General features: G+C 46.6%; 1 protein-coding gene across 9 annotated transcripts in view; it reads left to right on the forward strand.

Moving 5' to 3' along the window:
- The window catches only part of LOC128339524 (KAT8 regulatory NSL complex subunit 1-like protein), a 108,318-nt gene that overhangs the window by 11,865 nt on the left and 71,379 nt on the right, over positions 1-25,074 (forward strand). For all 9 annotated transcript variants that reach the window (XR_008313070.1, XR_008313071.1, XR_008313069.1 and 6 more), the window contains exon 2: positions 17,656-18,774. Coding sequence is in view for 6 of the 9 variants with exons in the window: in XM_053283598.1 (XP_053139573.1) it covers positions 17,684-18,774 (1,091 nt within the window). In the remaining 3 variants the exon portion in view is untranslated. The remainder of the gene's footprint in view (positions 1-17,655; positions 18,775-25,074) is intronic.

Here is a 25,074-nt window from a genome sequence, read left to right on the forward strand (position 1 = left end):
TGGCTGCTTTGAGACAGAGTGAGAGAATTCTTATTGCAGCGACTCGCTGCAGCAGCTGGGAGACCTGGGGACGCACATGGCAGGCGGGAGGAACCGGGTCTCTTCCTTTCGCTCCCTTGATTCCACCCACTCCAGAGCACATTAGAACGGGGGGTTGGGGTAGCAGCACCCCCGACCACCCATGCCCACCCTTTACAGGGTTTCAGTGGGTATGCGGAGCGCTCCCGAACGTCGCCATTTCGGCTGCCGCCATAGCGACTGACAGAGTTCTTGCCTCTGCAGAGGCTGCCGCCATTGTGGCCTCCTCCAGCGCTGCCTCCGACAGGCACTGCCCGATGGAGACCGTCGCCCGCCAAGCTACTGCCTTGGCGACTGCCCCTGTGGAGCTCACCGCTGCCCCTGTGGAGCTCACTGCTACCGGGACTAGACCCGCCACCATGCGGCAGGCCGCGGCCATGGCCGATGACGCTGACCTCCCCCTGGTGGGACCCACTCCCATCGCGGCCACCCAGGCCTCTCCCGAGTGGGCTGCCTCCGCCAGGCTCCCCTCGGCAGGGAGCTCCACCATTGCAGCCATCCCTGTGCGAGTGGTGGGGAGCACAGCGGCGCCACCTACTGGCCTGCTGCATCCTATAGAGAGAGAAGGTGGTGAGGTGGCTCCCCCCGCCTTTCAGCTGTTTGGCACTGCAGTGCCAGGGCGAGGCACCCAGCCTCCAGCCAATCCCCAGAGCAAATCTGCTCAATCCAGACCAGGGAGCAACCTATGGGCACTCTCAGGAGGACCAACTGAGGCTGGAGTACACTTATACACGCATGATGGGACTGGCAATCCTTTCCCCAGACGGGCATTGGTTATCGGGTGAGACCTCTCACCCTCGCCTCCGGTGATAGTGGGCGGCTGGGCGAAGTCCATAGATCACTCCCCATGCCTCATATGCCTGGGCACAGAGCCCATGCCAGGATGATGCCATGCCACCAAGGGCACCCTGCTCCCAGGTCAACCCGCAACACCAGGTCAGGTGGGTCACCACGAACCCAGGTATGAGGCCGCTTCGCTCCCCACTTGGTGCCAGGTGAGTGTTGCGTTCGGGGATTGAGCAGCTGCAGGAGAGAGCTCAATGGACATGATGGCTAGAGAAATGCAGGCGAATGCCAAAGCACTCTCATGTTCGGTTAATGAGGCGGTGGCCAGAGAGATGAGGAGAGTCTCGAGGCTTCCCCAGGGTTATTCACCTCAGTTTACAGCCGGGAGGTCGTGGACCAGGTCCCATTCATCATCCTCCGAGGACAGCCCAGAGAGGGCATTGCCCCGTACCCACATGGTAAGGTACAGACACACCTTTGGGGGGCGCCGCCACCAGCAGGTAAAGGGCCAGTGGCAATCAACCTGGCGCTAGCAGAGGGGTGACACCTCCCTCTCCAGCGGCACCCAAGGAGACTGGCACTGGGGATTAGAGTGAGGCTGAGGTCTCTAACAAGGAAGATGGGGAGCTCTTGGGGGAGTAGGCCCCTCAGAACCCAAGCCCCATCCTGAGATTGTTCTCCCAGGAGACCTATGAGGTGATGCTGTCCAAGGCCAAAAGAGCCATAAACGCTGCAGTTCCATAGCTGGAGGCACAAGACGTCTCGGGCCGGCTTGCACAGGACGTTTTCCCCATAACTAGCCACCAGTTTCCTGTGGTTCCCTTCCCGACGCTCTTCTGGAACACAATGCAGGCCAAATGGGCTAACCTTGCGGCCATCAGACTCGCGAGCTCCTTTCCCAAGAGGTTTTATATCCTCCCTGATGCGGCTATGGCGGAGATCGCGGTACCAAAGATAGACCCACCTGTAGTGGCCCTAGTGTCATAGGCAATCTTGAATAGAGAAGAGGATGAACAACTTAAAGGCCCAGAGGATAGAAAAGCGGACGCCCTTCTGCGCAAGACTCACGAGGTGTCGGCCAACTCCATCCAAGCCTCGGCGTCCACCTCCGTCACGGCCCGAGCCTTGGTATTGTGGGTTAAGGACCTCCTTAACAAGCTTGAGCCTGGTCAGACGGTGCTCAGGCAGGGCCTCAATAAGCTCGCTAAGGCAGCTGCCTTCATGGCAGATGCAAGCCTGGACTTGATTCAGGCCTCTTCTGGGGCAATGGCGGCTAATGTGGTGGTATGCAGATCGCTCTGGCTCAAGAGCTGGCAGGTGGATGTGAAATCTAAGTCATATTTGGCCTTCACCCCCTTCAACAGGGGCAATCTCTTTGGGAAGTCACTGACGAGGTTTTGGTGGAGACACAGGACAAAAAGAAGGCCATGCCCGCGAGGCGCAGGGACACACGTAGGTCCTTTCGCAATAACAGACACTCCTTTCATTCCTACAAACGGAGTTCTAGCACTCGGGACCAACGACCATATTGATCCCAGGGCCAGCCCCAGTGGGGGACCAACAACCACTGGAACCAGAAAGGCAGATCGGGTCCAAGACAACAGCGTTTCTCCACCCCCCAGACAGGAGGCCAGCAGAACCGAAAGCAGAATTGACTATCTTCAGATTGGGGGCAGGCTGCAGCACTTCACCACCAGGTGGGCAACATCCACACAGGACTTGTGGGTATTGAATATAGTGGAGTTGGGCTACTGCCTGGAGCTCACCTGCTGGCCATGGGAACAGCTCATAGTCTCTCCAAGGTTCAGGAACAAGGACAAACACTTACGGATGAAGCAGGCCATAGACCACCTGTTAAGGATTCAGGCCATAGAGCCAGTGCCACCGACCAAATTACGTTGTGGCGTTAACTCCATTTTGTTCTTGGTACCCAAGAGTGACGGCTCCTGACGGGCAGTCCTGAACCTCAGGCGTTTGAATCGCTACATTCGGAAGCGGCGCTTCTGGATAGAGTCCCTTCACTCCATCAGGGAGGCAGTCATTCCTGGCGACTTCTTGGCCTCCATAGATCTGAAAGAGGCATATCTCCACATACTCACTGCCCCTGCCCACAGGAGGTTTCTCAGGATCTGCTACAACCAAAAACACTTTCAGTACAAGGCCCTACCTTTCGGGCTTTCCTCAGCCCCGAGTGTCTTCATCAAGGTGCTGGCCGCCCTGGTGAGCTACATGAGGTTGGAGGGACTAAGGGTCCATGCGTTTCTGGACGAAATTTTAATTCGAGTGCAATCCCGACAGTGGGCGTGCATGGATGTCCAGAGGGTCCACCAGCTGCTCCAAGCCCACGGGTTCCTAGTGAACGAGACCAAGAGCCAGCTTCACCCTTCCCAGGCCCTACAGCATCTGGGGGCCTGGTTCGACACCGAGGCAGCAACCATCTCCCTTCCTATAGACAGGAGGGAGAAGATACGTGACCAGATCCAGCCTCTCCTACACCGTGCGCAGATGGAGGTCATGACACTAGCACAGCTTCTGGGGTCCATGATCGTATACATAGAATGTCTGCAATGGGCAAGGTGGCACGCACACCCTTTACAATGGGTGCTGCTACCCTTCTAGGACGAGATCACCAACCGCACCAGGCTACTGTTACCTTTTTCACAGTAGGTGTGACAGTCCTTTCTCTGGTGGCTCTCCCCAAATCTGGAGAAAGGGAACCCCTTGAGGGAACCCGACAGGATCCCTGTCACTACCAACGCCAGCCTGTCGCAATGGGGGGCGCATTGCAAGGGGCGTATGGCACAGGGCATCTGGTCCTCGGAGGAGGCTCAGCACAGTATCAACTGGCTAGAGCTGAGAGCCATCAGGCTGGCCATGTACCACTTCACAGGAGCCCTCCAGGGATGGCACGTGTTGGTCAGGACCGACAATATGACGGCCAAGGCCCATGTGAACCGGCAGGGCAGAACCAGATCCAGGTCATTGATGGAGGAATCCAATGTCCTCTTTCAGTGGGCAGAGTCCCATCTGCAGTCAATCAGGGCAGAACACCTGAGCGGCATTTCCAATGTCCAGGCGGACTGGCTCATTCGCCAGACAGTGGACCTTTCGGAGTGGGCGCTCCATCCCGAGGTGTTCAGACAGATCCAGAACAGGCTGGGGAGCCCCCAGGTGGATCTGTTTGCATCACCAGAGAACACAAAACCTCCCCGCTTCTCCACGAGGTTCCACCACTACCTCGCGGAGGACACAGATGCCCTGAACGACCCTTGGCTGCAAGGTCTCCTGTACTCCTTTCCCCCAATAGGCCTCATTCCTCAGTTGGTGGCAAGACTCGTCAGAGAAGGGCACAGATCATTCTAGTGGGTGAGAGATTCCTCTACAGCAAAGAGTGGTCCCCACGGGAGCCTCAGGTGGGCAGGGACCCATCTTCCAGGGCCCCTTTGGCCAAGGCGTCCATGGTTTGCCGATCTGGTGCTTCTCTTGATTGCAGATCCATGGCCTTTCCCCCCGCGGCGGAACTTGCTGTCACAGGGGCCGTTACTTCACCCAGACCCAGCGTGGCTCCAGCTACACACTTGGAGTTTGAGCGCGCACAGTTAGCCAAAAAGGGATATTCTAGGTCAGTGCAGGATACAATTCTGGCCGCCAGGCGCCAGAGCACTAATAGGATTTATCAGACAACCTGGGCTGCCTTCCTCAGATGGGCAAAGCACAAGGGGATCGATCCAGGTTCGGCCAGGGTCCCACAAGTGCTGGCCTTCCTTCAGGCGGCCTGGACCAGGGTCTAAAACCCAATACACTGAAACAGCAAGCATCCGCCCTGGCATCGGTCCTCAAGCTGAGGAGTGCTGGGGGTATGACCCTTCACCTCCATCTGTCATGTTTTCTATGGCGGGCTACCAATATCTCCCCACCCCCAGTTCATCATCTCATGGAACCTCAATAAGGTTCTAAACTTCCCCTCATGGAACCTCAATAAGGTTCTAAATGCCCTCACGAGCGCACCCTTTGAACCACTGTCATCCGTTCCGCTAAAGTACCTATCGTACAAGGCTCTCTTTCTAGCAGCGATCACCTCCGCACGTAGGGTGTCGAAACTGGGGGCGCTATCAGTCCGAAAGGAGCTTTGTGTTTTCTAACCAGATGCGGTGGTCCTTAAGATGGACCCTACCTTCATACCCCAAATTAACTCTGTCTTCCATCGGTCCCAGGCTCTGGTCTTAAAGTCCTTCTGCCCCAGCCCCAAGCACCCACTAGAACAGAAATGGCACACCCTGGATGTTCGCAGGGCTCTGCGCATATACATCCGGAGGACCAAAGATCTGAGGTGGTCCGAGGCCGTTTTTGTCGTTCCATGCCAGGTCCCTGGGGACCAAGGTCTCTAAGATGACCTTGGCTCGCTGGCTGAGGGCATGCATCGCCACAGCCTACCAGGCTCTGTTGATTCAAGTGCCACAAGTTATCATGGCACACTCTACACGAAGTGCAGCTGCTTCAGCGGCATTCACAGTGCAGGCACCACTAGGGGAGATCTGTCGTGTGGCCATGTGGTCATCTGCATCTCCGTTTCTTAAACATTACAAAATTTACTCCCTGGTCTCAGAGCAGGCAGCCTTTGAGAGGACAGTACTGCAGCAGGTGGTGCATAACTGAGAGGGATCCCCTCCCCTCCCCTGGGTACCTGTACTGCTTTGGTAGGTCCCATTGTGAGCTGTAACGTCCTACTTCGAGGGAGAAAAAAACATTGGACTTACCATGAAGGGTTCTTTCTCCTCTGAAGTAGGAGGTCACACGGCCCACCTGTGGATCCAAGACATAGGTCCTCAATAGAATGCAATTCTGACGTAATTCAATCTCTGTTACTAACTTCCCTAAGGTCTCAGGAATTCTTTCCTCTAGTCTTCATCCCTTGCATGCTAATATATAGTTCTGCAATGTCCTTAAGTTGAGCAATCAAGCCAAGTAATGGCACCGTGGACGGGACGGGGACAGTCCAACCACGAGGTATGACAGTCAGAACTGAGGAGCTACACCTGGGCATGCTGGGAGAAGGGGACGGACCTTACCTATCTAAAACACCTGAGACTTCCTGTCTATCTGGAGCAAGGAGCGGAAGACGACCCATTGTGAGCTGTGACCTCCTACTTCAGAGGAGAAAGAACCCTTCACAGTAAGTCCAGTATTTCTTTTGCATATCAAACCTAAACACTGATGGCATTTAAGAACCTAGATGAGTTAAATGAACAAGTTGACATTCATTTGGTTATAAAAAATTGGAATATTTAGACCTGTATGGTAATGTTTGTCTTCCTGATCCGGAGTAAATCTGTGAAGGCTTGGGAATGGGATGTTTTAGTATCTGTTAATGTGCTTGAATTTGCATGTCACAAAAGTGAATGCGGCTTGCTGGTTAAATTACAGACTTTCTAAGACAAAAAAAGGAAGGAAATAGAACTCAATATTTATAATATTTGTTTAGTACCTCAATATAATTTTTTAAAAATTATTCATAAGAAGAGCTTGATTCATAAGGCCTCGTTATAGCTGTATATAGAGATGCAACCTTGTGGGGAGAAGAGTCACATAAGAGATCTATGGTTTGTTCATCATAAGGTTTGTGGTAGCATTGATCTTCAAAGGACAAGGATCTTACAAATCCTTTGGCAACAGTGGGTATCCTAAATATTTTTTTAAAAAGTATCCAATTCCAGTGTTTTGAGTGAAACCACTCTTCTTTAGGGGATATTAGAAACAAACTGTGCCATCTGTTTGTTTAGTAAAATAGTTTCTGGTCTTGGACCGTAATAATAAACTTACTTACTTACTTCCTAGTAAAATAGTTTGTTTCTGTTTTTTTAAAAGCTCAGACTTCTTTTTATGCTTCTTGGGCATCTCAGCTGAATTTACAGTCCATTTAAAGTAATTTGATCCTTTTGGTCTTAGGTGTTTTCTTTTAAAGCTGGCAAAACCAAATTGTCTTGGAGGAGAGGTCTATCAACGTATAGCCCTACTAGTCGGAGGGCTATTTCAGAAAACTTCAAACATTTTGTATCAGAAATGCATAATTATCTGGTAAATCAAATGCTTGTAACAAGTAATCCTTTCTAACCAGACTGCTTCATTATCTCATTGATACAATTTTACAAAGGACTATCAATGCAAATTCCATTGCATTTGTGAACCGAACCTTTGTGAACCCTATAGGTATTAACAAAAAGTTTTGATTTAGTCCTGATTTTTTTAAAGTAATAATTTTTGTCAAATGGTTTCTAACAAAAAATAGAATTCTTATGGGAGCACACAGAAGTTTCCACAGAGCCTAGAGGAAGCCATTTATTGCAAAGTTTTCACACTGGTGTTTTTATTAAATGCTATTTACAATAGTAAATGGGGCTTGGAACTGTTTTAGTAAAGATGTGAGGTGACTGAAGTGCTCTTCTTTCACAATGTAGCTATGGTATTAAGCTGTAAACTTATTTTGAATATTGCCACAGAATGTGACCATTATGTAATGTGACTTGCACAAGCGGAAGAGGTTCTGGCAGTCAAGCAGGGAGGGGAGACTTTTGCCTATCCCTCCTTGCACTTAGCAGCCTCTGCTCCCTGGAAATCTGCTTCTGAGGCTTGATGAAGGGATTGGGATTGGCAAAAATTTGCCCCCAAACAGTTTTTCTTTTGTTTGTACAAGTCATTCTTGGGATCCAACCCACTGAGTTCCATCAGTATACAAACTGAATTCTATGTGTGTTGTCTTCTTAAAACACACACACCAAAAACCCCTTATATTTTAAAACATTCTGGGTGGCCTTTTGTTTCACTTAATGTAATTATTTATCAGTCAAAAAGGTTAAAAGTTTGTACTTCTACATTCTCTTGAAAGTTAAGTCTCCATTATCTCGGTTTCACCCCCATTTTTATTAATAGATCAATATCGTAGAATATTTATACCTTCATGCCTAGCAAATGGTTTGCTTATAAGTAAAAACAGCCAGCCTGGAGTTCTTAAAGTTTCTTTTAAGCCTTTGCAGTTATTTCATTGTCTACACAACTGTTAGGCTGATTTCACTGGGTTAAATAGCTTCTCTTTTGGGGACATCAATGTAAAATACTAAGGCTGAAGTCCTGTGCACACTTACCAAGGAGTAAGTCCTGCTGATGTTAGTATGATTGACTTCTGAATAGTTGTGTGGGATTGCACTGCATGTCTTATTAACTAAATAGCTGCTGCAGGACTAGTGATTTTCAGTGGCATGCCTTAGAATCCACTTACATTCCAACATAAGAACAGCCCTGCTGGATCAGGCCCAAGGCCCATCTAGTCCAGCATCCTGTTTCACACAGTGGCCCACCAGATGCCGTTGGAAGCCACAGACAGGAGTTGAGGGCGTGCCCTCTCTCCTGCCATTACTCCCCTGCAACTGGTACTCAGAAGCACCCTGCCCCTGATGCTGGAGGTGGCCCACAGCCCTCCGACTAGCAGCCATTGATAGACCTCTCCTCCATGAAGTCATCCAAACCCCTCTTAAAGCCATCAAGGTTGTTGGCTGTCACCATGTCCTGTGGCAGAGACTTCCACAAGTGGATCACGCGTTGTGTGAAAAAGTACTTCCGTTTGTTGGTCCTAGACCTCCTGGCAATCAATTTCATGGAGTGACCCCTGGTTCTAGTGTTGTGTGAGAGGGAAAAGAATCTCTCTCTCTCCACACCATGCATGATTTTATAGACCTCTATCATGTCTCCCCGCAGTCGTCTTTTTTCTAAACTAAAAAGATGTGGTGACCAGAATTGTACGCAGTACTCCAAGTGTAAGAAAGGTGCTCTAGGCCCCTGATCATCTTGGTTGCCCTTTTCTGTACCTTCTCCAGTTCAACAATGTCCTTTTAAAGATGTGGTGACCAGAATTGTACGCAGTACTCCAAGTGTGGTCGCACCATAGTTTTGTATAAGGGCATTATAACGTTAGCCGTTTTATTTTCAATCCCCTTCCTAATGATCCCTAGCATGGAATTGGCCTTTTTCACAGCTGCCACACATTGGGTCGACACTTTCAACGAGCTGTCCACCACGTTCCCAAGATCCCTCTCCTGGTCCGTCACCGACAGCTCGGATCCCATCAGCATATACTTGAAGTTGGGGGTTTTCGTCCCAATGTGCATCACTTTACACTTGCTAACATTGAACCGCATTTGCCATTTTGTCGCCCACTCCCCCAGTTTGGAGAGATCCTTTTGGAGCTGCTCACAATCAGTTTGGGATTTCACTACCCGGAAGAGTTTGGTATCATCTGCAAATTTGGCCACATCGCTGCTTGCCCCTGCTTCTAGATCATTTATGAATAAATTAAAAAGCACCGGTCCCAGTACAGATCCCTGGGGGACCCCGCTTCTTACTTCCCTCCATTGTGAAAACTCTCCATTTATACCTACCCTCTGTTTCCTGTCTTTCAACCAGTTAGCAATCCACACATGTACTTGTCCCTTTATCCCATGACAGCTAAGTTTCCTCAGGAATCTTTGATGAGGAACTTTGTCAAAAGCTTTTTGGAAGTCCAGGTAGACTATGTCAACTGGATCACCTTGATCCACACACTCGTTGACACTCTCAAAGAAGTCCAAAAGGTTGGTGAGGCAAGATTTACCTTTGCGGAAGCCATGCTGGCTCACTCCCAGCAGGGCCTGTTCTTCTAGGTGCTTTACAATCTTATCCTTGAGGATGCTTTCCATCAATTTGCCTGGAATGGACGTTAAGCTAACCGGCCCATAATTTCCTGGATCGCCCCTGGATCCCTTTTTGAAAATCGGTGTTACATTTGCTACTCTCCTGTCCTCTGGTACAGAGCCCGATTTCAGGCATAAGTTAAATATTTTGGCAAGGAGGTCGGCAATTTCACATTTGAGTTCTTTGAAGACTCTTGGATGGATGCCATCTGGCCCTGGTGATTTGTTAGGTTTCAGTTTTTCCAGACAGTTTAGAACATCATCCCTTGTCACTTCATCATCATCATCCCTTGTCACCCCTTGTCATTCCAGAGAGACAGTATGAATTAAAAAATGTTGACTGACATCCTGACTAGCAAAACAGCCTAACACTATTACCAGAAGGCTGTGTGTCACTTGAAAATATATCCCTGAAGGTTGTACAGCTGCCCGGGACATGTTTTGGGGTGGCACAGAGGGCTTCTGGGGAAGAGGAGATTGTTGAAATTCACCCCTCTCCCACACACACACATGCAAGTACCAATGGTGCATCTGTCAGCTCCAGCACTTCTCGAGTAGCACTTGCATTTAGTTGGGATGTCAGTCACCTTTTATTTTATTTACCTAGGGTAGTGTTAATACACTGTGAAGCTCTTCTCACGATCGGTGAGAAGAGCTTGTTCCGGGTCTGCGGGGAGAGTGGGCTAAGCCCACTCTCTTTGCAGACGATCAAAAGGCTGCCCACACGACTGCTGGCTCCATCACAGAGCTGGAGGAGGCTGTGGGGATTGGGAGCCATGCAGCCCCTGGAAGTTCCAGGATGCCCCACGCAACACGCAGGGCATCCTGGAGACACCCCCGAGCCCAGGAGGCTGCAAGCAGCCTCCAGGTCAGGGGCCTACTTGTGTGTTGTCACGTGCTGCAGCGACACACGAGCAAAAAAATGAGGTTAATGGAGCGCTCGCTCCGTTAACCTCATTTAAGGTGAGGGGGAATTAGGAGGGCTAGCCCCCTTGGGAGCACCGGGCTTGCCTGTGAGCCCTGTGGTTCTCAAGATCCCTGAAGCAGGCTAAGCTCCCTTAGCCTGATTTCCAGTGATCGTGGGAATAGCCTCTGTAACTACATAATTTAAACTATAGTTTCTGATAACTTGCTAAGCATTACATTTTCTCTGTCCTTAAACTCTTGTGTTCAGTTGTGTTTTTAGCTTGCTTTCTAAAATGAAGAAGGCTTGTGAGATCTGTGTGTTGTCTGTATAGCTTTCTCTAATAACTTTTTGTGTTTACAATCTGATACAAACCAAGTTCACAGCATATGGGAGGGGACCCTGATGGGGGTATTATTTTGCTTCTGCCATGTTGTTTCAAATTAGTGGACACGGAGTATAGACAATGCTCCTTTGTAACCCATCTATTGACAGTTGGATACAAACCAAATTCACAGCACGTGAGAAAGTAGGCTCCATTAGTTCTACTCTAGAACTATTCAATTTTAAATAGTTTTTATCATCTCTTTTAATTCAGCAATGTGTAAAAGCAATAGGGAAAACTGATTAGTCATCCTTTGCAGTAGAATGAAACACTGAAGCTATTCTCATGGCTGCTCAAAAGTGGGCTGAGGGAGCCCAGCCTGCTTTTGAGTGGTCGTGAGAACCATCGGGCTCGCCTGCGGCAGTTAGCCCATCTAAATACCCCTCCCCTAAAACAAGGTAAGCGGAGTGAGTGCTTCGCTAACCCTGTTTCTGTGATCGTGAGTTGCCATGGTGTGGCTCCGCGCTGCAGCAACTCATGAGGAGACTCCCAACTGGGAAACTAAAATCAGCCTCCTGGCATTGGAGGTCTCCCCAGAATGTTTTAAATTCTGTGACTTCTGAGGGCCAAGCGGCCCCTGATCCCCACAGCACCAACTGGCATTGTGATGGAGCCGGTAATCATGTGGGCGTAACAACTTTTAACAATAGCTTGGGTTAATAAGTACATATATAATATATATGCAAAGGGGTGAATTGAGGAAGGTTTTAGCCTGTTCTTTGTTGCTTTCAAGGTAATGCAGTAACATCATTTTTGAAGGGATGCTCTGAGTTAGATGTAGACTTTTATTTAAGTGATGGCAAGTTTAACCTTCTGCTTTACAAAACCGGTACTACTACTTTACTATAGTATGCCATAGAGTTTCCTGAAAACTTCTTTTTCTTGCTTGGAAAAAAGCAAAATGTGCTTTGCCCCTGCCCATTATGTTCCATAACCAGAAAATAAACTAAATAAACTTGGTGGCTTTCGATACTATTGACTATAGTATCCGTCTAGAGTGTCTGAGGGGGTTGAGGATGGGAGGCACAGCTTTGCAGTGGTTCTACTCTTATTTCTCAGGCAGATTCCAGATGGTGTCCCTCAGGGACTGTTGTTCTTTAAAATCTGAACTTTGGTATGGTGTCCCTCAGGGCTCCGTATTGTATCTGATGTTGTTTAACATGTACATGAAACTGCTGGGAGAAATCATCAGGAGATTTGGTGCAGGGTGTTATCAGTATGCTGATGACACCCAAATCTTTTTCTCTATGTCAGCATCATCAGGAGAAGGCAAAACCTTCCCAAATGCTTGCCTGGAGGCAGTGATGGGCATGAGAGATAACAAGCTGAGGCTGAATCCAGATAAGATGGAGGTATTTATTGTTCGGGGTCGGAACTTGGGAGATGATTTTGATCTGCCAGTTCTGGATGAGGTCACACTTCTCCCGAAGGAACAGGTATGCAGTCTAGGGGTGCCTATGGACACAAACCTCTCCCTGGTGTTCCAGGTTGAGGCAGTGGTCAGAGGTGCCTTTATCAGCTTTGGCTGATACGCCTACTGCGTCTGTTTCTTGAGATAAATGACCTCAGAACAGTAGTTCATCTGCTGGTCACCTCCAGACTTGATTACTGCAATGCGCTCTATGTGGGGCTGCCTTTGTACGTAATCCAGAAACTGCAGTTAGTCCAGAATGCGGCAGCCAGGTTGGTCTCTGGGTCATCTCGGAGAGACCATATCACTCCTATCTTAAAAGAACTACACTGGTTGCTGATCAGTTTCTGGGCAAAATACAAGGTCTTGGTTATAACCTATAAAGCCCTAAAGAGAACCTCTTCTTCACTATGAACTGCACACCGCTGGTTGAGATCATCAAGAGAGGTTCATCTTTGGTTGCCAGACTGAGTAGTCGGTTGGCTACTCAGGGACGGGCCTTCTCCATTGCTGCCCAGAGGCTTTGGAACACTCTTCCTGCAGAAATAAGAGCCTCCCCATCTCTTACAACCTTTACAGTCAAGATACATTTGTTCACCCAGGCTTTTAATTAGATACTGTTTTAATTGTGTTTTTAATAGTTTAAACATTTTAAATTTTAAATTGTAATGTTTTAACCTTTTTATTTGTTTTTTAAAAATTGTTTTGTTGTAAACCTAGAGACTTGCATTTTGGGAGGTATACAAATGTATTAAATAAATAACAAATTAGTATAGCATGAACCGCCCTGAGCCATTTTTGGAAGGGCGGTATAGAAATAGAATAAATAATAATGATGATGATGATACTGCACAGATTATTCATATTTAAGGGATTGGGAGGGGATGGGGAGACAAGACCCACAGTAAATGAATAGTAGGCAGAGTTTAAATACATGGTGGTGGTAGAAATCTGTTTTCTCTGGAACATTAAAATTAGAAACCTTGGAGACAGAAATATAATGGATGATTATACAGGACTCCTGTATAATGGGAGGGTTCAAAAAGTGGAAAGTTTTTGTTTTAAGGAGTGGAATTGGAGGAGAGTACAGGTATTTTGGATAAAATTGTGAATAGTAGAATGTATTCAAAGTTGTACAAGTAGAAATCTGCTTGACAAAAGAGTTTTTCTGTTTCCTCCTCCCCACAACAGTTCCTTGTACTCCTAGAAAGTCTCTCCTGGGATAGGATTGCAGAAAATTGGAGTGGAGACCTCTATTTGTACAGCTTTGGGACTAATCCAGTGAGAAGACATACAGAACAGTTGACAAATATTTGCTTTGCTGTGGCAGAAGGAAAAATTACCCTGCATACAAAAATTGATCTGAGTAATTAAAACATGAGCAAGCAAAAGCAAATCCAATGTGACTTGTATCAGTGTGCGTTTAAAAACATTACTCCAGTCTCCTTTGTTTTACGTTTCGAAAATTTATGTTTAGCCCTAGTTTTTGCCGACTTAGCAGCTTTTTCTTTTCTGTCATCCTGGAACATTCAGTATTAACCTATGGGAAAGAAATATTTTACAGTACAGCCTGCTTATTAGGCAATAAGAACCAAACTAGACATCTGGAGCAAGTTTGTTGGTGCCATATTCTGGGGATGAGGTTGTAACTCAGTGATAGAGCACATTCTTTGCATCCTGAAGTTGCAGGTTAAATCCCTGGCATATCTCCAAATAAGGCTGGAAAGCCTGCTGTCTGAAACCCTGAGAGTGGCTGCTAGTCACTGTGGACAGCAATGAACTATATAGACAAGTGGTTTCATTTTGTATAAAAAGGTGGCTTTCTACGTTCCCATGTGTGTGAACCCTGCCCTTTACTATGCTCAGCTGCTTTAATATAAACAGTTTTATCTCTGTTTGGCTTCTGGTATCAGAGCTGGGCTGGGGAAACTGATTATAATCAGTGGTGAAGTGAGGGAGGGGATGGGGTTTACTTTTTCCCTCGTCTGCTCATTTTGGTATAAATAGCATAACCCCATATCCTTGCTTTATAGGTGAATGTGATAGTCACATAAGAACGCGCACTTGTCCTGAACATATCGTTTGGCCATAAGTCTCATTGATCTCAGTGTGATTTACTTTGAAGTAGCTAAGCTTAGAATTGCAAACTATTATTTTGTACAATCACTGTTTTTCCTTCAGTACAACTTCAAATTTCTATAGACAGTAGTGTTCATTTACGAGTACAAAATGTTTGCCTATAAGATTTTGTTTCCAGTAAGGGTGGAATTAATTTTACCATTCAGGATGGAACAAAATATCTCACAGATGTGTCAGGAGGCAAAACAACATGTTTTGTTGGCAGTCATAATGTTTCTGCCTTTTTTTAAAAAAATAACTTTTAATTCAATTTTTTACAACATAAGATACACGCACACACAAAAAGGAAAAAAGGGAAAAAGAAAGACACACACACAGACAAGAGGACTTCCATCTCATCATTAGAACAAGTATCAGTTACAATACCCAAGTCTTGCCTGTAATTTAATCGTTCTCCCCCCCCCCCCCCGATAAATCATACGAAAGTCAGATCTAGGGCATTTTAAAAACATTTTTGTTACCACTCAAAAGCCTGATAGAAATCCATTTTATGATATGTTTTTAGGTAAATAAGAAGAGGGTCCCACTCCCTTTTAAATGCTTCAAATTTATTTCTTAATAATGCTGTTAGCTTTGCCATTTCTGCCAACTCTAACACTTTAAGTATCCAATCCTCTTTACTCCGGCAATGGATGTCTTTCCATTTGTATGCAAATGTCAGTCTTGCTGCTGCTGTCAGATACATGAAGAGGATCCAGTATTTCCTAGGCAATGAACTGTTGTCAATGCCTAATAGTATTGTTTCTGGGTTCTTGGGGAAAGTCATTTTAAACACTTTCTTAAGCTCATTGCATATTAAATCCCAATAGCTTTTAGACTTATTACAAGTCCACCATAAATGTATATAGGAAGTCATAATGTTTCTGCTTAATGCTGTTTTTCCTTTAATAATAAAGTACATTAGGAGTAATTTTAAATGCTGTCCTTTTGCCTTCAGTATATTTTAGAGAATCAATGCAAAGTCTATAATAATAGCAGTGTGTTAAATCTTTGGGGTTTTTATTAATTGAAGCTATGCATTTTGTACAGTTTATCTGGCTAGAAAAATGTATGTACCTGGTCATACAGACACCAAAAAGGTGCCTTGACATCTAAGAAGAGTCTTCCCTCTGTCTCCGCATAAGGTAGTGCTTAGACTCCAAATGGGATAAGCCTTTGCTTACTCAGATGCAAGTTCCGCCAAGTAAGCCTCTCCCTATTAAGTGTGGGTAGAATTGTAACCTAAAATATTTTTGTAGGACTGGTTATATCTTCCTATCATTTCATGTTCCCACAGTGACAGTATAATACCTTTTTTTGTTTAGAATGACATATGCATACCATAGAAAAGGATTTGCTTAGAATGTTGATTATTTTATTTTATTTATCTTGGCAATGAAAAGCGGTACTTTAATTCGCATTAGGCATCTATGGCTTGCTGTCAGAGTGCTCTATAGTGTACCAGGAGGGAATGGGCCCAGCAGAGCATCCTTCTGACAAAATGCAAGGTGACGCATGGAAGGGAGAGTATGTGATGGGTTGCCTCTTCACTGGCTTATCCTTATTGTTTTCTAGTGTGAACATATAAACAACTATTGGATCACTCCTCTTCTGCAATCTAATAGTTTTTGTTTTCTTTTCAAAGTAAGTAGGAAGAAGCTTGTGAAAAGTAACTTTTTGTATGCTTTAAAAACCCAGTTGGAATTAATGGTACTTTTTGCAATATCCTTTATATATTATACCCCAAGGTTTATTACTTCTATTATTTGCTTACTTATATGTGTCCTCTTTGCTGAAAAGTTGGCAATTAAAGCTGAAAACTATTGACCCTTCTCAGGATTTAGTGCTTTCTTTGGGATATCGTAAAGCCAGAGTATGCCTAAGGTAAAGACTTTAAGACATAGTCAACATACATTAGCCCCTGCCATGAAATATTGTTCTCTTCTTTATAGTTGTACTAATCTCTCTTCCTCCTCATTCCCAGGAGTTTATCAAACTTCAAAGAGATCCATTTTAGGAAAGCCTTTTCAGCTGCTAGATTTAATGTCCTACCTTTCGCTGTGTAGACACTGTATGGCTAGGATTCCTGTTGCAGAACATATGTGCCCATGGGTGCCTGAGAAGGCGCAAGACTTGACCTATGTGCTGTTGTCTCTGTAATTTCTACAGTGGTTTTTGTGATGTATTTATTTGGCCATTGCTCATGGTTTATCTTGGGAGGTCTTTGGGGTTCTATGTAAATTTCTTATTGGCTTACACCAGGGCCCATGTTATAAAGGCCCATGTTGTTGTAAACTGCCCAGTGATGGACGTTTGGGCGCACATATAATAAATAAGAAAAGTAGCCAGCTCTTTAGTTGCTGCCACCAAAGTACATGGCAAGCTAATAAAATCTGTCTAATCCCGAATTATTTTCATATGTAGTTTCTGAATCAGATATTTTTGCTAGGGCTAAATAAATCAACGGATTGATTTGTATATGTTTTAGTCACTTTGCTTTATTTGGATAGAACCCAGCTATACAGCTCTTAAGGTCAGAGTTTCTCACTTGCGAATGGGAGCGCCTTTCCAGTTGGGGATGTGCATGTTTAAGAAAGTTGGCGGTGTCTTATCTGTCTGACACACACACACACACACACACACACACTTTTAAAAAAATGTAATAGCCATTACCTAGCAGCTCTCCTTTATCCTGCTACTGATAGTTTTGACTCAAAGCTTTATTCTCAGGATCAACTACTTTTCAATAGATATGTGGTCTCTCTTATGTGTATATGATAGGTCTTTTTCAATGACTTGACTAGCAAGATAGAGGTTGCCATTTCAAATCCCCACTGGTATGTTTCCCAAACGATGGGAAACGCCTATATCGGGCAGCAGCGATATAAGAAGATGCTGAAAGGCATCATCTCATACTGACAATGGTAAACCCCTCCTGTATTCTACCAAAGACAACAACAGGGCTTTGTGGTTGCCAGGAGTCAACACCAACTTGACAGCACACTTTATTTTAACAGTGACTAAAAATATAGTATGTAAATATATCTGCATGCTATTGTTTTGGAAAGTAGAGAACACCCTGTTGCCAGATGCTCTGGATTAGTCTTATGAGTCATGGCACCATTGATTAGATGATTTTATATACTTAAAGAACAAATGTAAATATTATTTAGGATTATTTTCCCTTTATGTAATGTCAAAGCAATGAAGATTAAAAATATGGCATTCTTACTCGGTATTTGTTTTCTTACAGGTTTGTTTAAAAACTGCTTACAACAGCTATGACACCTGCTCTTCGAGAGAAAGCAATGAAAGGACATGGTATCTATTTATCCCCATCCTTGTCTTCAAGAGCTATGGAATCCAATGAGACATTGGGCATGGCAAGTACCAGAGTAGTCAAGGAGAAAATGAAGGATGGCTCTGTCACAAAGATCACTTGCTCAGTTCGGGGGCTTCCCACCTCTCAGTCCAAACATACCAATGATCACTTTAATTTAAAGTGCTTTGACTCTCACTCTTCTAAACATTACCCCTTATTAATGAGTGCCAATTCTGCTCTCAGTGTAAATAATAAAAATTGTATGCTCAAAACCTCAGAAGAGCACAGTTGCTCCAAGATGAGAAATCCTTTGTGTAACAGCACTAATACACACTTCAGTCAAATTATTAATTCAGAATCTGGGGAGCAGATCAGAGGAGAAACTTTATCAGGGACAACAACTCAGAATTTACCAGAAATTGGAAAACTATTGGATTCATGTTTAATTGAACCCAGCAATACAGAAGAAAGACGGCTTCCTAACTCTAAATGGTACCGAAAGAATGGCTTTTTTGGCAAGGCTTTATTTGTAAATACTGAGACAAAAAAAGAAGACTCATTCCATCAAGTGCATCATGATGCTTCGGAAGGAACAACGAACTGCAATCCCAGCAGTAAAGAACAGGCATTGAATTTCTCCTTACTTCAGTGTGTAAACAAGCAACAGGTTTTACTCAGCCAGGCCAAAAGAACTCAGAAACGTTTGCAAATACTATTGGCAAAGCATGTTGTCAAACACTGTGACCAGCAGATGAAATGTTTTGTGAGACATCAACTACAGAGAATGAAAGCATTTCATGATCCAGCCAGGATTTTGGGTGGCAGTTTTCATAGATGCACTGGAATTAAAACTGAAAGCAACAATTTAGAAACTAATGTGGGTAAAGATGTCCAGCACGATTTTGATGTTTTACCTGGTAAAATCAGTAAGTTTGCTTGTTCTACAGCAGGACTACTGTCTCAGATGGAAGAGAGCTTAGATTCTGAGGCCACTTGCAGCAGCTCAAGTGAAGATGATGATGAGCAGATTTCCAGAAATGTTGTGGCAGTGTAAGTGTTAACAAATACTATAACTTGTACATTCAGTGCTACATGCAGTTATATGCTCTCACGTTTCATGTAAACCTGTGAGACCTGTGCAGTTGCAAGACTGATATGTAAATGAAATTGAAGGCTTGAATCTGCAGATCTTTAAAAAGTAAGTTTCTTTTACTAAGTTGGTAAGGTTACTGAGGTAAGTGGAAATGTTCATTTGATTATAGCTTAGCAGAAATCCTGCACTTTATTTGCATATTTGTAGTACAAGGAGTCATTCTGCATGTTTAAACTCATGTTTAAGAAAAGTATCCACAAAAGTGATATTTAAGCACCGTTTCAGAGCAGATTTTGAACATGAATGATGATATATAGCATAACTGCATATGAATAGATTTAAAACATTAATTTTTTTATAGATAATAGACGTGAAACATCTTTCTCAGGATGATTTAAGTACTTTTTTCATTCATTTCTGCTAAAGTATTCTGCCTTGTTCCCACTTGATTTGATCTTTTATGTGACTCTACAAGTGAATTTTAGCCTGTTGAAAAATGGGCGCTAGTAATGCTTTCGGCCCCCGCCGCCGAACCGCCCTCCCAGCTGCCCGATCCCACCATTTGTACAGGAAAGAGGAGCTCGCTAGCAGAGCTTCTCTCTCTGCAAAGGCTCTTTTCAAACTGGCGCTTTGAGCGGAAAGGGCGTCCTTTCCGCTCAAAGCGCCAGTTTGAGAAGAGCCTTTGCAGAAAGAGGAGCTCTGCTAGCGAGCTCCTCTTTCCTGTACAAATGGTGGGATCGGGCAGCTGGGAGGGCGGTTCGGCGGCGGCGTCCGTGGCGGCATTTTTTAGGGGCAATTTGGCCCTTAGTAATTTGGGGGGGGACGGGAATGGTGGGATCGGGCCCCAAGGTTTCCCCCCTGCCCGGCTTTACTGGCGGCGCCAGGCCTCGGCGGCAGCTCCGCCACCACCTTGGCCAGCTTCCCCGCCGCCTCTTCCCCCGGCGCCTCTCTCCTTTATTTGCGGTGGCCGCTTCTGGCCCCGCCGCCGCCTCATCCGCACTCCCGCCGCCAGTTGCCCCGCCGTGGCCACAGCCACCTGTGGCTGTGGCCGCGCCGCCGCCTCGCCCGCACTCTCCTCCCAGCGTGGGCGGCGGCCACTTCTCCTTCTCCCGGCCCCAACATGGCCGCCGGGTCCTGCCGTTCGTGCCTCTCTTGCTCTGTTCTGGGCATGCGCTGCACGCATGCCCAGAACAGGCCAGGCACGAACGCACGCTTGGTGTCCGTCCATGGACGGACACCAAGCGTTTTATTAGAGAGGATATTTTAAGAGTTTTTCCTCTCTTTGGAGCTCCAAGCCCTGCTGGGACGTTGCGTGGTGACTGGCTGGCCTACGGCCTTTATGCTGGGCACGACGAACTTAAATAAATGTGTTCATTGCAGCTCTCAGATCCCTTCCCCCGATACTCATACTGAGTGTCTCTTGTGCCTGGGGGAATCCCACATTGTTGAGACCTGTCTTCATTGCTAGAGGTTTATGAACAGGCTCACAAGAATAGGGCTTCTCACCTGCGCACAGCCCTGTGGGGCTTCGCTCTCCGTTTTTTGAAAGCCTTATTGTTGAAGCGTCAGCTAAGATGGCTTTGGTGCAGTCGGAGTGTTCGGAATCTGCTCTAGTGGAAGTCGAAACCCCAGTCTTGATACCAGTTTTGGCATCTTCCATTGTCAATCCCTCTACTGTTTTGAGCGCTTCGGTGCATTCTGAGGATTTGCTTCACCGTCCTCTGCCCGCGGTGTTGGATCCTTCTCCAACTCCCTCAATCTTGAAGCCGAAGAAAAAGAAGACTCCAAAGCTGCCTCCTGATCTGCCGGTGGGTCAACACCTCCTTCCTATCCCCAAGAAAAAGAAGACCGTGTCAGTTCCTGCGTTGGAGGTCCCGTTGGCTAAGAAGCCTAAGTTGGATTCAGCAAGGGCTTCGGCCCAACCAATACCGAAGTTGTCAGTTTCTGTCTGTCCTAGCTCGCCGCAGGCCAGGGACTCCTTCGACTTGGTGCCTGATCGTGCTTGCACGAGTAGAGAACTGTCAGTGGCGACAGACGAACGTAATAGGCTTTGGCTGAGGAAGAGCCATATTCGCCCGACAAGCCCACAGAAGACGCGTCGTGGCTGTCTCGGCGTCATTCACTCCCTCGGTGACACCAGGAGTGTCTCCCTCCTAGGGATCGGAGTTCACGTTGGAACTCAGATAATTGCTCCTGATTATAGACAGGATCAGGAATGGGACTGTCATGAAGCTGGGCAGGCGGATTGGTACTGTATGACGGACTGCTTCTCCCTCTTGGATAAGATTGAGCCCTTATTTTATGGCGCTTGGCACCGGGACAAAGGAGCCTGTGGACGATACCAGGACGGCTACCGCTCAGACTATGCTTTGCTCCGATATGGCTCTTGATACCGGAAAGATCCCGCATATGGGACACCCGGAACTGACATATGGGACACCGGACTGGCATGAGCCCCCCTCACACTTGGAAAGAAGGTCTTGCTCCCGATTCCTGCAACGCTCCTCTAGAGAGCAGCCTGAGTGATGTGATTCGCCTTCTGCCACTCGGGTTCTACAACAGGCACCGCAGCCTGCTCAGGTACTGCTGACAGAGTCTCTGGCCTCGATACCAAACATTGTGGGAAGCAAGATAGACTCCCCAACAGTTTCGATGGCCTTGACCCAAGATTCTTTGATGCTTCCTGAATCAGACTGTGAGAGCAATCCTCTCTCCCTGGAATTGGACGTTGCTTCCCCCAGGTCGTCCCCGTTGGACATACTTTAAGCTCATTTCTCTGTTGGAGGATTATAAACAGTACTCTGCATTTGTGGCTCACATGACTTCTGCCCTGGGCATGAGCCTTGGTACGCAGCAGAAAGAGGAATTGGACCCCTTGTTTAGCCTTATGACGCAGAGGCCAAGATACCCGCCGCTCTGCCTCTTGACTTGGCATTGTTGGGGGTCATGAGAGGCCATTGGAAGAAGCCAGCCACTCTTTCTCAGCCCAATAAGCACTTGGATAACTTTTATAGGGTGCAAATGCAGGATGATACAGCTTTCCTAAAGAATCATCGGACCCCAAATTCTATTGCCGTTGAGGCATCTCGACAGAAGGCCAGAGGTCACAGCCAATCGGCTTCGGGTGACAAGGAGGGCAGAAAATTAAACTCCTTTGGGAGATGGCTTGCCTCGGCTCTCCACCTAAGGGTGGCCAACTATCAGGCCTACAATGCCCATTATAACCACTTTCTGTGGGAGAAGGTAGCTGCCTTTTTAGACCTGTTGCCACAGGACAAACACAATCCTGCTAAGGCGTTTCTACGTGAGGCAATACAGGTGGCGAAACAAGAGCTGTACTCAGCTAGACACTCGGTGGAGTGCGCTGCCGAGACTCAGCTCTCAGACAGCATGCCTGGCTACGCTGCTCGGGTCTGACCTATGAGGCCTGTGCCAGGGTCGAGGACCTCCCCTTTGAAGGTTCCAGCCTCTTTACAGAGCAGACGGATGACACGCTCCAAAAGCTCCAGAAGTTGAGGAGCACAGCGAGGTCCATGTCTTATTCATCCTCGACACCTAAACCACAGAAGTCTGCCAGGTGGTCCCTCTATCAACAGCAGAAGCCTCTTCTCAGCAGCAAGCTTCGCCTGAACGCTCCTTTTGTAGCAACAGGTTCCAGTCCTGATACAAGTTGGGCCTCCAGCCTAGTAAGCTGGCCTTTCAGAAACAGCACCCAAATACCTTTCCAAAGAAACAATGACTCGGGGCGCTTTCGGACTCACTTGGCCCCATTTGTGGCAAGCTGGGACAAGGTGAACACGGACCAGTGGATCCTTATGGTCATACATTTGGGCTATGCTCTCGAGTTCAGTGGGACGTCACCTGTGTCCGGGGTCGTGACTACGCTGTATACTCCGGAATTGGACCAGGGGGTCTCTGCTCTCCAGTCAAAGGATGCACTAGAGAAGGACACCAATCTGGAGAGTCCCAGTTTCTATTCCAGGTACTTTCTCGTGCCGAAACCGAATGGAGGTTGGCATCCTATACTAGACTTCATGGCCCTGAACAGGCACCTGGTGTACAAACATTCCTGCATGCTATCGATACAAACTATATTGACCATCCTGGAAAAAGATATGTGGATGGTCTCCCTAGACTTGAAAGACACATACTATCATGTCTCAATACGCCCTCAGCATTGACGCTTCCTGCGCTTCCAGATAAGGGGGATCCCCTATCAATTCAAAGCTTTGCCGTTTGGCCTCACAATGGCACCGAGGGTTTTTACAAAATGCCTGGCCCCGGTGGTGGCTTTCCTGCAGGAACAAGGGTGGCAGGTCCTGCCTTACTTAGACGATTGGCCCCTGGTCAGCTCGCTAATGGTCAGCTCACACCTCCTTAAAAAAATCAAAATTCATAGCACGTACCTTTATGACAACATCCGCACCTGGGAGTGCAGCAAAGGGTCGTTCTTATTCTTGCCATAACCCTACCACTATCAAGAAAAAAGGGAATTTAGGAAACAATTCAGACCATATCAACAATCTAAGGGATTCAACCAAAAGCCTACAGGAAGTAACACCTGCCAAAACAAGGACAATTCCAAGCAGTCCTTTTGATGGGATTGTTCACCCACAGCACAAAGCAGCATTAGCCAAGACCTACAACTTCGGCTTGGAAACACACAAAATTGCCAGTATTGCCAGGACCCCAAACATTGGTTCTGTAGTTGCCAGAAACATCATCAAACTGGTAAGCCATGCGCAAGCATGGCACAATATAACATCAGATCAATGGGTCTTGCGTATTATACAGACGGGTTGTGCAATAGAGTTCAAAGCTTGACCACCATTCTCAGACATGAAGTTTACCAGAGCCACGTTGATTCTCCAGGACAAAGTGCAAGTATTACTGGAGAAACAAGCAATTGTACCGGTACAGTGGGTGAACAGGCTATCAGGATTTTATTCCTGCTATTTCCAAATCCCAAGAAGAGATGGTGATATCAGGGCAGTTATGGCCCTAAGGGGCCTCAATTACTATATCTTGGACAGAAAATTCAGAATGACAACCTTGCAGGCAATTCTGCCCTTCCTGGCCCAGATGACATGGGGGGCAACATTAGAGCTGAAGGATACCTATTTTCATGTGGGCATTCAGGAAAATCACCGCCGTTATCTCAAGTTCACGGTAGGAAATCTGATATACTAGTATACAGTCCGGCCTTTCAGCCTCTCGACAGCACCAAGGGTATTCACTAAGGTGATGGCTGTCGCGACAGCCTACCTCAGGATGTAGGGAATAATAGTTTATCTCTTACTAGATGATTGGCACCTGGTCAGTGATGACAAACAGCGTCTAATAAAAAGCTTCCATTGGTGGTTGACAGAACGCAATCTAACCCAAGGGGTGCCATTCGTGCCATTGACCCCAATGCAATGGGTGACAACAGATGCACCATCTAAGGAGTGCCCATTGCAGGAACCATTGACTACAGGGGAATTAGACAGAGGTACAGGCACAAAAACATATCAATTACTTAGAGCTGATGGCAGTTTTCCTGGCACTAAGAACCTTTGAACCCATGCTGGGGGGACGGTGGTGCAAGTGAAGCTGGACAATACGTCAGCAGTTGCCTGCCTCAACAAACAAGGGGGCACGGTCTCCATGTCACTGTGTACTCTAGCCCTAAAAATTTGGACATGGTGTGTTGCACATGCCGTCTATCCAGTGGCGATACACATAAGAAGTGTAGACAATCAACTGGCAGACAGCCTCAGTTGAGTCTCCTATCATAACCAAAGACACGAATGGGAGATAAATTGTTACCTAAGGAAAGTTTTTGACATCTGGGGTGTCACATTGGTAGACTTGTTTGTGATTAATGTCAACAAAAAGTGTGTCAACTACTGCTCTCGTGCAGGCATAGGACATGGATCTCTGGGGGATGCATTCCAGTATACTTGGAGTGCGGGTCTCCTATATCTCTTTCCTCCATTACCAATAATAGGTCGGTACTAGCACAAATTTTGAGGGACAAGGCATCCTGCATTCTTCTGACACCATGGTGGCCATGCCAACTGTGGTTTGCCCCACTCCTGCAACTGTCAAGAGGTGGCTTCCACAGATTCCCCGCTTGCACCAGATCTGCTTCAAAGAAATCAGGGAGAAGTTCTGCATCCCTATATCCTGACTCTCTGAATGACAGCGTGGAGGATTGGGTTTTGAAGGGCATTCTATTAAACAGACTTTTTTCAACGAGGCAAAATTACACCAGA

Source organism: Hemicordylus capensis, chromosome 1, assembly GCF_027244095.1.
Source record: "Hemicordylus capensis ecotype Gifberg chromosome 1, rHemCap1.1.pri, whole genome shotgun sequence".
In the NCBI taxonomy this organism is placed as follows: Eukaryota; Metazoa; Chordata; class Lepidosauria; order Squamata; family Cordylidae; genus Hemicordylus; species Hemicordylus capensis.